Source organism: Gekko japonicus, unplaced genomic scaffold (genome assembly GCF_001447785.1).
Source record: "Gekko japonicus isolate JY-2015 unplaced genomic scaffold, Gekko_japonicus_V1.1 scaffold66, whole genome shotgun sequence".
Classification (NCBI taxonomy): Eukaryota; Metazoa; Chordata; class Lepidosauria; order Squamata; family Gekkonidae; genus Gekko; species Gekko japonicus.
The window spans coordinates 247,576-264,410 of record NW_015163605.1 but is presented as its reverse complement, the minus strand read 5'-3'; the positions used below and the strand labels follow the sequence as shown (position 1 = coordinate 264,410).

Below are 16,835 nucleotides of genomic sequence, written 5' to 3'. Positions count from 1 at the left end.
GCAACTATTTTGTATCATCAACCATGGTTCATAAGAACGTAAGAGAAGCCAATGTTGGATCAGGCCATCCAGCCCAACACTCTGTCACACAGAAGTAGGAACATGTGGATCAAATCCTGGGCACGCAGAATCCCGTGGGGAAACAATCACTTGCTTCAAATGATTGAGAATGCCGACACCAGGGTCAGCACTTTTGTGGAAATAATTGAAATAGGATAGTAGGCTACTGGGGTCTCCACTAAGTATTCACATCTAATTGTTGTGCATGCCAATAGCCCATTGTTCTATGGGCATCAGCTCTCCAAAATGCCAAACAGAAATTCTTTACTTGGTGATCACAGGGATGAAGCTTCCAATAAGCACAGTGTATGGCTTTTGCTGAGCTGTGATCTCTCAACTGTGGCTCACATTTCACACTCAGACTTCTGCAAATCCGCTCCAACATTACCATGAAACTTTGCATAGATTATCCTTTTCTCTCTGTCTTTGCATTGGGCCTTGAGGTTCCTTTTGTAAGTAATAACATATACATGAAACTGCTATGGCTATTTTTTTTTTAGATTATTTTAATATGGTGTTTGATTATCTACCATATGGTACAACTTTTTAATGATAATGGTTTGCACAAATTGATTTCCATAAACTCTCTTCCACATTTTATCTGTTAGGGCAAGCTGAGCTTGTCAAGTGATGTCCTGTGAATTCTTGAGCCTGGAGTTTTGGGAGTTTTTCCAGTTTTTTAAAACTATTCTCACTCAATGCAACTGTACCAATTTAAACTGGCATTAGCCAGTTTTGTGTCCAGCAACTTGTACACAAATGTACATTTGATTTTTTTTTTCAAAATCTCCAGTGGTTATTTTCTGTGTGTTTGTCTCTGTTTCTCCCTGTTACATATTCACTAAAGTTAAGACTTGGTTGAAATTGCTTGATATATTTTATTTTCAATTTCATATCAAAAAGCTCTTTCAGTTCTCTGCAATTTTTGACATGTAGGCAATACATTTGCCCGGCTCTTCTCTGCACTGTTTATTTCTTTCTTCTGTTGACGTCTTCCTTGCTGCTGTTGGCCCTATTTGCACACATGCTCATTTTATTCTGTTCATTGTGGGAACCCTCAGGATTTTGTCAAAGTACATTTTTTTTCAGCTATTATTGGCGGCAAATTTAGTTCTTGGTTATTGACTCTCAATTATAAATAGATTTTTGGAATTTATCTTATGGTGTTCCAGAAATTCCCATGTGGAGTAACTGTCATATTTGTTGAGTTTGAACAGGAAAAAGGAAATATTTTGTCCCTGTGCTATCTGAAAAATAAACCTTTCCTTCCATTATATATCTTGTCTAAATGAGAAAGTCACATAGGCTGCAGTCAGACTGGCAGGTTGGCATGGTTTGGGCGCGCCACTCTGTTGCATTTTGTGACGGAGATTTTTGTCCAGACTCCCACCCTGATCCAGCCTCACTGCACGCTTCTTCTGTGGTTGACCGTTCAGATTAGTGCTGCGCGTCAACCACGGAGTGTGCAGTCTGGTCTTATTTGTTTTTGAAAAAATAACAACGTTGACCTTTTTGGAGAACATTTCTTAGGTGCACATGTGCGCACATGCACACATGCACATTTGCGCCACCATTTTAAAACAACATGACAAAGCCAGAACGAAAGGTTCACACTTCCGAACCAGTCTGAGCATGCACCAGAGGCATTTAGACATCCGGAAACACAGGATGAATGCGCAGGGATCCATTAGCACCAGAATTCATCTGCTGTCTATTTACTCCGTATCCAACTCGTCATATGACAGGGGGAGTGCGACAGGGGAATGGCTGCCAGATGTGGATATGTGAACGAGCCCATTTAATCTATATCGGGCCAAACTGCCTGTCTGAACACAGCCATAGTTGTTCTTATGTCACTAACTGGCATGGCTTGCCCTAAACAATTATGACCTGATGATCCCCAGCGTCCCTCCCTCCTCACAGGCCCACAATCCCAAGAATTTCCTGGCGAAAAGGGAGTGGCCATTAAACCACTGTAACTCCATATTGTGGAGATGCTCTCACTATTAGGGACTGGACAATAAAGATGAGAGGGCAGCTTCAGAATGCTCTTGGCTCACCATCACAAGAATCTTTCACACACCTGGAGACAGGGGTAAGGGCCTCCTCAAAAAATATTTTTCTTTTTTTTTTTTTTTTAAAAAGGGGGGCCGTCCCCCCCCCCCCCCAGCTGGTTTCCTGAGAGAAAAATCATGCTGGGGAGGAGTCATTTCCCTGATTTTGCTGCCTCATGTGCACAGATGCTTCACATGGAACAGCATAATCAGGAAAAAAAACCTCCCCCGCTCCAGTGTGTTCATGTGAGAAAACGGCTTGTGGGAAGGCAGGATTCCTTTCTTCCACTACAGCACCGTGCCCAGTCTGCTTGGGCTCTCCTCTTTTTTATTATATCAGCTATTCTCTGCAGCTACTGTGTGGCTGTGGGGAACACGAGACCCAACTTTTTTGGCTCTAACGTTTAGGGTTGCCAAGTATAGCTTACCTCCGCAGCAGGGGACTCCTGGGTAGATCCCGGAGAGTTTCCCCTCGGATGGTCGTGGCCTCGCCCCCAGCGTGCCCGGCGTCATAACGTCACTTCCTGGTGACGCGCACGCCGGGGTGGGGTTCCCCCTGGGGCCCAATTCCGTGGCGGCGGAAATCGGGCCTCCAAAGCAGGGGTTTACCCGCCCCCACTTGGCAGCCCTACTAACGTTCTCCAGTGCACAAGTTACGGGGCCTAAGAAGCTTTTATCCCTGGCCCCTATCGCTTTAGAAATGTTGGCTTCGGTTTGAGGAGCATGTTGCTAGAAATGCCAGTTGGGTCCTTTCCATATGCAGCAGTTCCCTGTCTCTGCTCGTTTGTTTGAAGAGCTTGCTGCATAGATGAACCTACCAACTCTCTCTTCTTGGGCAATCACACGCCCCACTAACAGATTTCATGCAGGGGGTATGCCTACCAACTAGTTTTCACCTCGAGTGTTTCATTTTCACTTTTATATTCAAACTTCAACAAACTGAACTCTCTCCGTGTGTCTTTCTGCTTCACTCCCCAAGATAGTACCTCTGAAGGACGTGCACTTGGCTTAACATGGCACATCAATGCTGCTCTTCCCAAGGGGCTGGCAGGTAAAAGAACTGTGTGACGCCCAGTTCTCAAAGTACGGAGGAGCTCCCAGAGCTCAGCTCCACCACTTATTTCTCAGCAGGAGCTTCTTTTGGCAAGGGAAGAAGTTTCATACCCCCCCCCCTTCGAATGCAGTAAAATGATGCAAAGTTATGGGCACCAAGTGGTGCATTACAGGTTTAAAAAAGGAAGTGGGGCTGCGAAACAGCAGTTCTTCAGAGCAGTCTGAACTGTAATCATGTCGCAGCACTTGCTTAGTCCATGTTTGTTCTGACTTTAGGTCTATATAAAACATTGCTCCGTGTGTGGTATGGAGAGAGTGGAACTCTTCTCCCTCCCTCATAATACTAGAACTCAGGGTCATTCACTGTAGCTTAACGGGTGAGAGATTCAGGACAGACAAAAGGAAGTACTTCTTTACAGAGGATGGGGTGATGGCTGCCAACTTGGAAGGCTTTAAAAGGGGAGTGGACAAGTTCATGGAGGACGGGGCTATCAGTCATGATGGATATCTGTTCCTTCCAGTACCAGAGGTAGCATGCCTCTTTAAATCAGTTGTTGGGGGGATGCTGTTCAGTCTTCTTGTTTGTGGAGGTAGCTGGTTGGCCACTGTGTGAACAGAATGCTGGATGAGATGGGCCTTTGGTCTGATCCATCATGGCTCTTCTTATGTTTTTATGCCAAGCTCAAAAAAGAAAGAAAATGCAGGTACATACTGAAGGAAGTAATAGCGTTGTATAGGAAATAACATACAATAACAATGATATTTTTTAAAAAATTGGGTGATTTAATGGCCCAAACCTTGGGCGGTTTACCACAGGAGGCACCAGTGTTCACACCACAGGGTAATGTCAGGGGCCACATTCACCATGGACCTGCTGGACTCCCATAACTTACTCTTAGCAAGTAGCCACTGCTTGTCCTTAAAACTGGGAAACACTGGAAATAACACTTCCCTGCTCTTCTATCTATCTTTCTAACTACTTTCTGTATGAAAAAGGATGCTGGACTAGCTGGACTACTTGCCTGATTCAGTATGGCTCTCACTCGTATTTCTTCTGTAATTTTTCGATCCCAGATTATCCTTGTCCAATCTGAAATGGAAGCCAATAAACCTAAGGCTCCAATCCGGTGCATATTTACCTGGGAGTGGGATTTACTTCTGAGTAAATGTGCATAGGTTTGCACTGTAAGTCAGGTGATAAAACTGTCTGGTGTTATGAAATGTAGAATAATTAATGTATGCTAAAAATCACAACATTAAAAGAAAGTCTGTAAAGGTTGTCTAGGTAATGCTAAACAAGTTTACCTACATTATTTATTTGATACAGTTATACCCTCTCCTTCCTCCTCCAAAAGTCTCAGACCGGTTCTTTGCTGATGGTTTTCCTTTTCCTCATTCAGGTATACTGTGATGTCAGGAACCCCAGAGAAAATTTTAGAACACTTCCTAGAAACAATGCGTCTTGAAGCAAGCGAAGGAACAGGTAGGCTGACTAAACACTTTATACCTGGACTCAGTAATTGTACAGTAATATAGGAAATGAGGGTTGCAGTTCTTCACACAGGCTACTTAAATTCTGCTTAATAGGGTTGTAGGGAACCTAACTGCACAACTATAGTCGAGGCTTCCATTTGCATTGTGTGTAATTGGTGCTTTCCATATATTGACTAAAATCCACAATACCTGATGCTTTATTTTATCGAGGTTGTATGCCACTTTGGATGCCATTCTTTGGAAGCAAGTCCATGGCTCATTGGTAGAACTCCTGATTTTCATGCAGATGGTTCCAGGTTCAATCTCTGGTATCTCCAGGGGGAAAGGTATAAGGTAGCAGATACTGGGAAAGTTCTTTCTGTGTCTGAAACCACTCAGAAAAGATAGTATTGAGCTACACAAACCAGAGTTATGACTTAGTAGAAGACAGTCTCCATGAGTTCATAAACAACCTTGTTTCAGAACTTGGTGCCAAGTTTTTAATTTTTGTTGGGTACATTTTGTAAAAAACAAAGCAAAGCTGCCTCTTTTGAAATTATTTTCCAGAGAGTCTTGGGGCAGTGTTCCATTGTCAGCCCAGAACGTTGCAGTTTCAGCCACCAAATCAAAACACTAGGTCACCCTTGCCTGTGAGTACTTGAAAATAGCTTTTGGCTGAACTTGTAATCAGTCCAAAGGATCTCACCCATGAATTGTCCTCCCTCCTCCTTTTTCTTTTCAGTTGCAGGAGGTGCAAATGTCTGCGGTGACTAATTAAATTTTTATGTTTGCAGACAAATAAAAAAGAAGAATCTGAAACAGTTTTGTTATGCACAAAAAACAATGGCTTGAATATTTGGATTGTGTGCACATTCAGCTGAAAGCTGTTTTTAAGTACTAGACAGTACGGGTGACCACAATACTTCGATTTGAAGCAGTGGATTACCATGAGGACAGTACAAGGCTTGTAGACTTTTCAGTTGTTGATTTATTCAGGGTTTGCAACCAATGATTTGTCCAGCTGGTTGAAGAAAACGTAAAACGTAGTCCTCAACAGTATCTCTTTGGCCTCATAGCTCAATCTGGCCCAGATACCCAGGTTTCCAAAACTCTTATTCCTCAACACTGTTTTGTTTACAACAACACGCAGCCCCCCTTTTCTTGCCCTTAGTTCCCTAAGTCCTACTTGACATTTTGCCATTCCCCTTTTCCTTATTCTCCTTCCACCTTCTCGGGCTCCTTATTCACAGTGCCCCTTTTTTTGTTTACTTACCTTATCTCTGTATCATTTAGGTCCTCTCATTCTTTTGCCTCTTCTTAGCAATCCCAGCTCATAAATGAACCACATTTTCAGGAAGAGCTGTTTGAATATTTACAAAACATTCCATGACATCATAGCAGCCTTATAGCGCTCTCAGAAACTGACAGGCCCGCAGGTGCTCTTGAATGCCCAGACAGCCTCGTGGCTGGCCCGGCTGTCAGACAGGAGCTGTGCCTGTGTGCGCTACAGCATCAGTTCCACTCTCTCCATACCACACATGGAGCAATGTTTTATATAGACCTAAAGCCAGCAGCCAGAGCACAGCCAAGGAGCCCATCCCAGCCAGACCCGCTTGTCGCATTTCCCTCCTCCTCCTGCTGGGCTTAGGCTGCCACCGTCTCACTCCGTTGCTCTGGGACTGGCGGCTGTGCAGCCTTGCGGCTCTCCCAATCAGGACTGCCTTTGCTCATGGTGGCTGCAGCTGGCCGGGGCAGGCACCGAGAGCAAGCTGCCCCAACTGAAAGGATCCAGCACCTGGAGAGCCATTCTCCAGATGGATGCCCTGATCTCAGCTGTGGGACCGACGTCTGAACCACGACTCAGGCACGTGGCCATCGGTGGGGGGCTGAGGGACCGCCCAGGTGCACTCCTCCCCTCCCCCACTCCCTCCCCCTTAATTTAAATTTAAATTCAGTTCCCCGGTGCACTGGCGCCTCGTCCCAAAACATTCCTGGCTACGGGACTGCTGAGAGTCATCTTCTTGTGGCATGGTTCTCCCTCTGTGTGCAATTCTGGTCACCACACCTTAAAAAGGATATTATAGCTTTGGAAAAAGTGCAGAAAAGGGCAACTCGAATGATAAAGGGGTTGGAACACTTTCCCAATGAGGAAAGGTTAAGGCGCTTAGGGCTCTTTAGCTTGGAGAAACGACGACTGAGGGGTGACATGATTGAGGTTTATAAGATTATGCATGGGATACAGCAGGTAGAGAAAGAGGTACTTTTCTCCCTTTCTCACAATACAAGAACTCGTGGGCACTCCATGAAATTGCTGAGCGGTCGGGTTAGAACGGATAAGAGGAAGTACTTCTTCACCCAAAGAGTGATTAACACTTGGAATTCACTGCCACAGGAGGTGGTGGCGGCTACAAGCATGGACGGCTTCAAAAGGGAATTAGATAAACATATGGAGCAGAGGTCCATCAGTGGCTATTAGCCACAAGGTATAGATAGGGACTCTGGGGCAAGTGATGCTCTGTCATCTTAGTGCTTGGGGGGGGGCCAACAGTGGCAGGGCTTCTAATGTCCCGGCCCCACTGGTGGACCTCCTGATGGCACCTGGTATTTCTGTCCACTGTGTGACACAGAGTGTTGGACTGGGTGGGCCTTTGGCCTGATCCAACATTGGCATCTCTTATGTTCTTATGTTCTTATGTTCTTATGTTCCCTCAACATTATGGTCCCCATGCAAATAGAACATTTGTATAAACAGTTAAATACTCAAGAGGACCAGCCAAGATAATATATGGAACAGTGTTAAGGAAAAGTAGCTGTCAGCCTGTTATATTTTTATCAAGCCATTTTTCCAGAGTTCAAGGGGTCTTCCGTCCCCATTTTATCAACATACAAACTCTGTGCGGTAGGTTAGACTGAATGGCCCAAGATTATCCAGTGAACTACATGAACATAGAGGGTTTTCCTAGTCCTATTCCAGCACTTCAACCATGACTCCACACTGTCTCACATCAGATAGAGACTAACCAATTCACACACTGCAGATTAACTGTAGTGAATTGTTTTTACATTACCTTGGACCTTACAATGCCATGGGGAATGGCCTGTAAGCAAATCAGAATTAGATCCAGATATATCAGAGCTGTATGAACTCTGTGGGTTTTTTTTAAAAAAGGTCAAAATTCTAAACTAAGGTAACCCAGATTCCTCAATAAATTATGAACTCAAACCTCTGATTTGCCCATAATGTTTAATATTTGGCTTAATTATTTTGGATGTCCAAACCATGAGAGCTAGAAGAAAACTGTTCTTTTAAGAAAGCTAAGATTGAAATTGCAAGTGCATTGTAAAGAACAGAAAGACTTGAATACAATAATGAATCAGCCTTTCTTGTCAGGTTGCTCAGATGCCCAGTATAAGCACATTTGAAACTGCCTTTAAGCTTTCATATAGAAAACCTGGTACTTATGCATTAGACTTCTAGAAAAAAAATCAGTTAGCTAGCCATTTTATATGTGGTGCACCTAATATCCTCCCAGTCATTTCTTTTGTTTTGCTTTTCACACTTATAAATCAGGACCAAAACTACATGGGATACCGGGAGTTCTGTGAATAAACATCCAAGTTTTTTCTCCATGCAGGGCCCTAGCTTGAATCAGGATGATTTGGGACTGTGCGTTCCTGCTTTTGAAAGGGGGGGGTAGCTTGAGAGCTCATTTGTGGAACCTCCTGTGTAGTTTGGTCTTTTGTATCTCATCACAGTGGATGGTCAAAAAGCAGTTCCCCATTAAGTTATAGATGTTTAATCAATACAAAATATCTCTGACCAAGCTGAATCATTGGTCTTATTTAGGGAACCTACAAAGCCTTTCACTGAAACAGAAAGTTATCGTGGCACAGCATGCTTTTGGAACATAATGTGGTTGCTTTTGGTCTTCTTTCCGCAGATCCTGGCTTTCATGATTTTGTTATGATGCACTGTGTGTTCATGCCGAATAACCAGCTTTGTCCGGCTTTGATGGCTCAATATCCTTTTTGTTTAATGAGGTGGGGGGGGAAGCTTGCTTTCCTTTACAGTGATCAGCCTCGTGAGATGTGAGTGTGCCAGTTGCAAATGATCCAAGTACTGATCCCTGCAGTTGATCCCTGTACCGAAATCTGAAAAGCTGAGTATGCATTTGCCACAAGTAGGGGGCAGTTCCATTTTCAGTGCAATCTCAGAGTTGCAGCCTTCTAAGACCATTGACTTCAGTGAACTTAAGGTGTAACTCTGCTCTTGATGGTACCGTAATGTTGCAGTCCTGAATGTACTTTCCTGGAGGTAAGCCTCATTGAATAAAATGGGACCTACTTCTGAGTAGACCTGCTTAGGGTTGTTCCTTGAGACTGGTTCAGCTATCCTGCCTGCAGCTAATTGATTTCAATTTCAAAATATGTCCAGACTCCCCACTATACACTCTGTCCTGTCGTTGGCCCCCACTGTCTCAGTACATGCCTCGATAGGCTTCATCCCTAAACATTCTCTCCTTCCAGGTTTGAAAGCCCTCTTTGGAGGGTTCCCCCCCAGTAGTGTTGGATTTGAATAATTGTACATAACCATGCTGCTCACATCTGTACTGCCTGTGAATTTGATGCAGCGTGCCCCAGTGCTCATCCAGGAATAGAGCGGGGAGAGAGGAGATGGGAGCAGGGAGGCAGCTGGGTTCCGAGGAGGCAAAGTGGCTGGGTTTACTTTCTCCTTTAAAAAGAAATTGTGCAGGTGCGAAGGTAATGTCAGCTCAGGCAGTTCAGTGTAAATGTATACTTTTATGTTGTGTCAGAAAATGCGGGAGCACATCCAGCTAAAAGCACTGCACTGGCTGCCTATAGCATACCGGATTTGGTTCAAGGTGTTGATTCTTACCTTTAAAGCCCTATACGGTCAGGGACCTACCTAAGGGACTGCCTTTCCCCACACATTCCCCAGAGAGCACTAAGATAGGGGTCTCAAAACCATCTGGCCCTACCAGGCCCTAAAGAAGCCAGGCTAGCTGTGACGAGGGCCAAGACCTTCTCTGTGGTGGCCCCGTACTGGTGGAATGAGCTCCCAGATGATATCAGGGCCCTGCGGGACCTTTTACAGTTCCACAGGGCCTGTAAAATGGAGCTCTTCCACCAGGCTTTCGATTAGTGTGCCACCTCCCAGTATTATGGCCCTGGCCCCAATACCAACACCAACTTAATAACCAACAGCCTGGCAAGAGCCCAGAGTATGGTGGTAGTTGACCATCAGGATGCTGAGAGACCGCCGCCATCACTTGTTAGCACTTATTAGTACCAATAGTACCTTTAGTATCCTGTAACCCCTCCTGAGCTTGCCTTGGCAGGGAGGGCGGGATACAAATGAAACAAACAAACAAATAAATAAAAGGACCCTGATAACAGGGTGTATGTGCGGCACAATGGCTAGATCGGCAAGCAAAAACTGGCCAAGATGCACACAGCACTGAAATTTGGCATATTCATTTACTTAAAAGTGTTCTATATCTTTATTAATGAATTATTTGTGTTTGGTGTAGTGGTTAAGTGTGCAGTGTAGTGCTTAAGTGCGCAGACTCTAATCTGGGAGAACCGGGCTTGATTCCCCACTCCTCCACTTGCACCTGCTGGATGACCTTGGGCAAGCTGTAGTTCTGATAAGAGCTGTTCTTGAAAAAGAGCAGTTTCTGTCAGAGCTCTCTCAGTCCCACCTACCTCACAGGGTGTCTGTTGTGGGGAGGGGAAGGGAAGGGAGTTTGTAAGGTGCTCTGAGACTCCTTTGGGTAGTGAAGGGCGGGGTATAAATCCAATCTCTTATTATTATTATAATAATTCACATGCTTTTGAGGGCATGGATTGTGAGCAGGTGGGTTTATCTTACTGGGTTTCTGGAAGGTGAGAGGATTTCGTTCTCGCTGCAGCAGTGTTTTTACAGTTCCATAATATGAAGCAGGAGAGGACGGAGAAAGGGAGAACAACTCTGGGGCATATTTGCCCAGGTCTGTCTTTTCCACTGTGATGAGTATCACTGAATCAAGGCCCCTCATTCAGAGAGAAAAATTAACCACAGTCAATGGACAAAGTCAATGGTTGTTGACAAGGAGTGGTAAGTATTCAGCCATCTGTGGATTTTGGACCTTGGGACTTTTGGAGCTTCTGCCTCCTGCTGCCACTCACTGATAGGGTTGTCAAGTCCTGTCTTCCCGGGGGGGGGGTTTAACTGCAGGTAGCCGGCATTTCCCCGCGCGCCTGACCTCTGCGAAGATCGGGGAAATGCCAGCTCCCTGCAGTTAAAGGGGCCTTGCAGGGAGTCGGCGTTTCCGCTCCCCCCGATCGGCTGGCCCACAGCGACCCCTCTCCCTCCTCTCCACTGAATCCTCTGACATTTCTAATTCCTGTGAAGTCAGTGGACCCTAAGCAACAGCATAAGGGGCAAAGTGGGGATCTTCAGCAATTGGTGGAAATCACCAAACCCGTTCCACAGACAGAAATGCCATTCAATTGGAGGAACTGTATGGTTGGATACACACCATGGCCACTGTGTTACTGCAAGAATTTCTGGAAAGACAAATTCACCTTTGCTTATCCTTCCTCATTTGTTTCTCTTTTCTCTATCCACCTCTGCTGCCTTTTCAACTGGTAGGTGATACCTGGTTGTTTCATTAAAATTGTAAGCTTTGGGAAACCCACCCCACCTACATCACTTTGCATGATGTACTGAATTCTTTTGCATGGTCTATTGTGAGTGTTAAGAATCAAAGTAAGGGCTCAGCTACACTTGAAACTCAATGGGCAGAGCTTTCAGCATTTTAAAAAAATATTTTTTCCCAGGTGTATGGGGCCCTGATTCATGCTAAGACTGTGTGCAGGGGAAAGGAGAGTTGTCCCGTAATGCTATTTCTTTGAACTGAAACAGCCTGGGGGAGCCACGGTTTGTGTCAATGGTGTAAACATATGGTACCCTCATCACGTGTACCACAGGGTTAAGCTGGTATAACATTCACTCCCTCTCCCCAGGGAACCTTGGGAATTATAGCTTTGTTGGGGTGATCTTAAGAAACGTCAACAGAGAAAGTTCTCAGCACTTTCACCAGATTATATTTCCTTGAATTCTTTGGGAGAAGCCACAATAGTTAACCTGCTATCTACCTGCTAAAAAGATTTGTAAGGATAGAGATGTACGCTGCTCTGTCAGCATTGACTCTTGTAGGATTCATAGGGTTCCCCCCCCCCGAAATCGGTTAAAGCCAAACATGGCCAACAAGTACAAAAATATATATCTGTCTGTATGTATAAATATATATGTAAAGACTGGCATTTGGCATGCATCTGCACCCATGTGCATACTCCATCCTGAATGGAATTGGATACCAGATTGCACTGAAGGAGGCACCGCTTGCTTCAGTTTTGAGGCAACAACATTTTCCGAAATCAGTATTCAGTCACAACATCATTGTTGATTAATACTTCAGAAATTACAGCCTCTCTGGCATTTATTTATACATAAAGCTATTATTCTGATAGATACGCAGCCCGAACATTTCAGAAAGGGTTTCCCCCCACCCCCCCGAGTTTTCCTGTGATAGCATTTGCATGGGAGAAATTATTAGCGGAATTAAAAATAAGTAGACGAGCAATGGGAATAGGGGGAAAAATTAGTAATGCCTGCGGTGAGTCACTTAATAAGCAGGTTAAAGGATATTAAATAATTACAGTGCTTGCATAGTGGAAACTGCATGAGGAGACTGACTCGGTGAAATGTTTCTGGATATCTGAAATATTATAGAGACTGAAGCTTAAGCGCAACTATATCCCACCTCCATAAAATAACCTATCTAGCTTTCCTTTTTCTTAACTAACTATTTTCCAAAATGAATTAAAATATGGGTTGTTATAAATATCCCCAAATCCCAGCAGCCAAATTGCTGTAATGGGAGTCCTGACAGAATGTCTTAATTTCCTAGTAGCTTTTTTTTATTAAGACTTCAAGGAAACCGTTATAAAATTATGGCTTATTAAGCTTCACTTCCTAAATGTTTCCCCCTCCCCCTTAAATTACCAATTTAGTCGCATTGTACATGTTACTGTATCTTCTGGAGACTGGAGAGCTTTTTCCCTAGATTTCTTGTGGGGGGTTCCCCCCCCCCTTTGAGCTGCTGAAAATCTTTGGAGTCATACCATAGATTGCATGTCAAGCTTCTCATGCTTTGATTTGAAGGAAGCACTTTATTTTAAGAATTATTGTCACATTGGGCCCTCTGCTTGTCAGAACTGTCATATGTGGAAAATATTCTGGGCCATTAATTCCACCTGGGAAACACAGGATACCACTGCATTCAATTTTCCTTTTATTCATGAGCCCCCCTTCCCTCTGTATCTCGCAGCCAGTCAGACAATCTGCTTAAAATCACATTTGGAGCTGAACGGGACTAGAATTCAAACCCATGTTTGCAGATCCATGTTTAGTGACCATGACATTGGAGTTCAAGATAGATGTTATAACGTGCAGTAAACCTAAGGCTGTGCCAAACAATCATGGCTGTCTAATTTTCCTGTCAAAATTTGCCCTTTCAAAAAGTGATAGAATTTTACACCTGAATGAACTGGCTACTTTTTAAAAACACTGTTTTGAAACTATTTGGAGTTCAACTACCTACGGAAACCCTTGAGGATAGAGACAGCTGCCTCAGGAAGCACTAATAATCCCAACAGTTAGGGGGAGCAGAATACACGATAGGTGTTATCCCATAATCATTAAAGAACTCCTCCCCCTCTCCCGTACAGATTGCTGCTAATTTCTACATGGAGACAGGAAAGGGGGAGAGGATGATCTTTTTAACATTCCCCTTGTGTTGTTTTTATCCCAAGAGTGCCTAACCCTAAACTACTTTTATCTCCACTGGAGATGAAGAAATGCAGGTACCCTCCCACACTCTCTGTGGAGAGCACGGCTCCAGCAGCTAAAATCTGTAAAGGAGAGGGGAGTGGGGCAAACCATCCTTAGTTTAAATGGATTGTAGGCCTACCCACAGTAAACTGTAATGGATCCAGTGAGCTGTAGTAACACCTGTGATAACATGCTCCTACGGTTATTTAAAAGCCAACCTGATTCCCTTGGCCATGCTGTTGTTCAGAATTTAACCCTATGGATAAATGGTACCCCGTATTAGAGAAAATGAACATAGACAAACTTGACTGGGAACAAATAAGGAAACAAAAATATGAAGGGCTATTGTTTGGCTGACGGACTAATCTATTGGGAACAGGGGTAGACAGTAGGCCGCATCCACTAAGCTAATTATGAATGGGCTGAAGAATAAGTGACAACCCCCCCCTTTCAACAGCTCACCGGCAGCCTCGCAAAGACAGTGGGCACTGGAGGGGAGGTCTCCACAGAAGATTGAAGCAATTGCAATGTACTTCCCTCTGATCAATGCCTTCATTGCATCCCAGATGACCTGAGAGACACTATAGTCAGAGTCATTTTTAAAATAATTTTAAAGTTCTAAATCAATATCTGTATATGTTTTGTCATTCAATAAATGTTAAAAAAAATCAGCAAAAAAAAATGCTGTTGTTCAGAATGCCCCTACTCTCTGAAGGCCTGTGTCAATGAGCAATCAATGGGAGAGCCAATTTAAACTTAGCCACCAGTTAAGAACCTATTAGCCAGATCCTTCTACAGAAGCCATGCTCTGAATACCTTCACCTTTGGAAGTAAGGTAGGTGGTGACCAGAGACAGAATCTTTTCTGTGATGGCACCCAGAACCGAACCTGCAATCTGTTCCCACTGCGGTTTACAAGTTTGGTGTAGTGGTTAGGAGCGTGGACTCTAATCTGGGAGAACCGGGTTTGATTCCCCACTCCTCCACTCGCAGCTGCTGGATGACCTTGGTCAAGCCATAGTTCTGTCAGAAGAACTGTTCTCCCAAGGACAGTTCTGGAAAGAGCTCTCTCAGCCCCACCTACCTCACAGGCAGTGTTCCCTCTAAACTGAGTTAGTGTGAGCTAGCTCACAGTTTTTTAGCCTCTGGCTCACACATTTTCGTCCTAGCTCAGGTAGGATGGCTCCAGAGCAGACTAATTTATGCAGTAGCCAAATCGCTCACTCACAACTGTAATGCCAGGAGCTCACAAAGTAAAATTTTTGCTCACAAGACTCAACAGCTTAGAGGGAGCATTGCTCACAGGGTGTCTGTTGTGGGGAGGGAAAGGGAAAGGCGTTTGTAATCCGCTCTGAGACTCCGAGTGAAGGGCGGGGTATAAATCCAATCTCCTCCTCCTCCTCCTCCTCTTCTTACTGGCTGTCATTGTTTTATAAGCCAGCTCTGGTTATTTTTTAATGGATAAATGGTATCTGTGCAGAGCGACACGTTGTCTGAGAAAGTATGCTAGAGGAAGATGAATGTGAAGGGACTGACTTTGTTATAGCAAAGGAACACAGCACCCCCTTGAATGCTTACCCCCACACACACACATGGGGGAGGCAGTGAATATTGCCTTCTCTTACCACTACCCCTAACTGGAGTCCCAGGCTAATGCTGCCATTGGACAATAAATTATTGGCAGTAGAAACCTGAACATACCCTACTTCCCTTGGACTACAGCAGTGACCAAGAACGCCAGGGTCCCCCTCTCCCCCATTTCATGCTTTTAGGTTGTTAAATAATGTACTCTGGAAAGTACTCCAGAATTGCCAATTGGCACAGAATGTTATCAGGGGCTAGTTGCTGGGAGCCTGATCTGGATGGCCCAGGCTAGCCTGATCTCAACAAGTCTTGGAAGCTAAGCAGGGTTGGCCTTGGTTAGTAGTTGAATGGGAGACCACCAAGGAAGTCCAGGGTTGCTAAGTGGAGGCATGCAATGGCAAACCACCTCTGAACATCTTTTGCCTTGAAAAGCTGATGGCATTGCCATAAGTCAGCTATGACTTATTGGCACTTTTTATCGCCATCAGTCACTGGGGGCATGTCACTTCCCTTCTGCTTTGAGTTTCTGGAAGAAAGGCAGAGTATAAAGAAAATAAATACATTTTACAAACTCTTCATTGTTTGCTATTTGTTTCTTGGTTGATAATGCAGGATTCTGGTGCTTACCTGTAAAGCTCTTCATGACTGGAGACTGAGCCCTACGAGGAAAGGCTAAGGGCCCTGGGAGTGTTTAGTTTGGAGAAGAGGAGATTGAGGGGGGACATGACTGCTCTCTTTAAATATTTGAAAGGCTGTGATTTGGAGGAGGGCAAGGAGCTATTCCAGTTGGCAGCAGAGGATAGGACCCGAAGGAATGGGTTTAAATTACACGCAGAAAGGTATCGGCTGGATATTAGGAAAAACTTTTTCACGGTCAGAGTAGTTCAAAGGTGGAATCAGCTGTCTAGAGAGGTGGTTGGCTCCCCTTCACTGACAGCTTTCAAGAAGAGGCTGGACGAATATTTGTCAGAGATGCTTTAGGCTGGTCCTGCATTGGGCAGGAGGTTGGACTAGATGGTCTGTATGGCCCCTTCCAACTCTATGATTCTATGATACTATGACCGGGGGCCACATACCTGAAGGATCCTGATCTGATCCAATGTGGCAACTGTATATGGTACAGCAACATCTTTGGGCTATGTACCCCTGCTCCAGATGCAGTGCACTAATTCCTGTTCATGATTAGATTTTCCTGTGGCTGCCCATTTTATGGAAGGCTTTCAAAGAAGAGTTGAGGAAGGGCCACTCACCTTAATGGCATTCCAAAGGGGCTGCCTACCCAAACTCTTCAAGAGAGCTTTTGAACTTTTTAGTTGTTAGCTATTAGTTAGTTGTTGAGTTCATTATGCTTTATTGTTTTGTTTTATTTTGAACTGATTTTCGGTGTTTTAACCTTGTTACTCACCTGGGATCTCATTGAAGCTACTGAGCTGGGCATATGTTATTTTGGAAATCGGGTTCATTTTATCAACCGTTGTTGAAGATCATTTAAACGTTTTGATTTATATCTGGGAGAGACGTATGTTGGCTGTTGTTCTTTCCAGAGTGGGTATCTTCTGCTGCAGTTAATTTCTGTTTGGAGGTCTATGGACACTATTTATGGAATTTCAGAGGAGCCTACTGTTAATTTTGAACACATTCTTATTGTAAAATATGTAAAATATGTTTAATTGTCATGAGCAATCTGTTGGATATGTGCCTATTAGACATTCT

The 16,835-nt window shown here is 44.3% G+C and overlaps 1 protein-coding gene across 1 annotated transcript in view; it reads left to right on the top strand.

Moving 5' to 3' along the window:
- Window positions 1-16,835, top strand: part of RAPGEF4 (Rap guanine nucleotide exchange factor 4) — a 236,578-nt gene that overhangs the window by 184,760 nt on the left and 34,983 nt on the right. Inside the window, exons 15-16 of the mRNA XM_015407277.1 lie at window positions 4,568-4,650; window positions 8,582-8,660. Of these exons, the coding sequence (XP_015262763.1) occupies window positions 4,568-4,650; window positions 8,582-8,660 (162 nt within the window). The remainder of the gene's footprint in view (window positions 1-4,567; window positions 4,651-8,581; window positions 8,661-16,835) is intronic.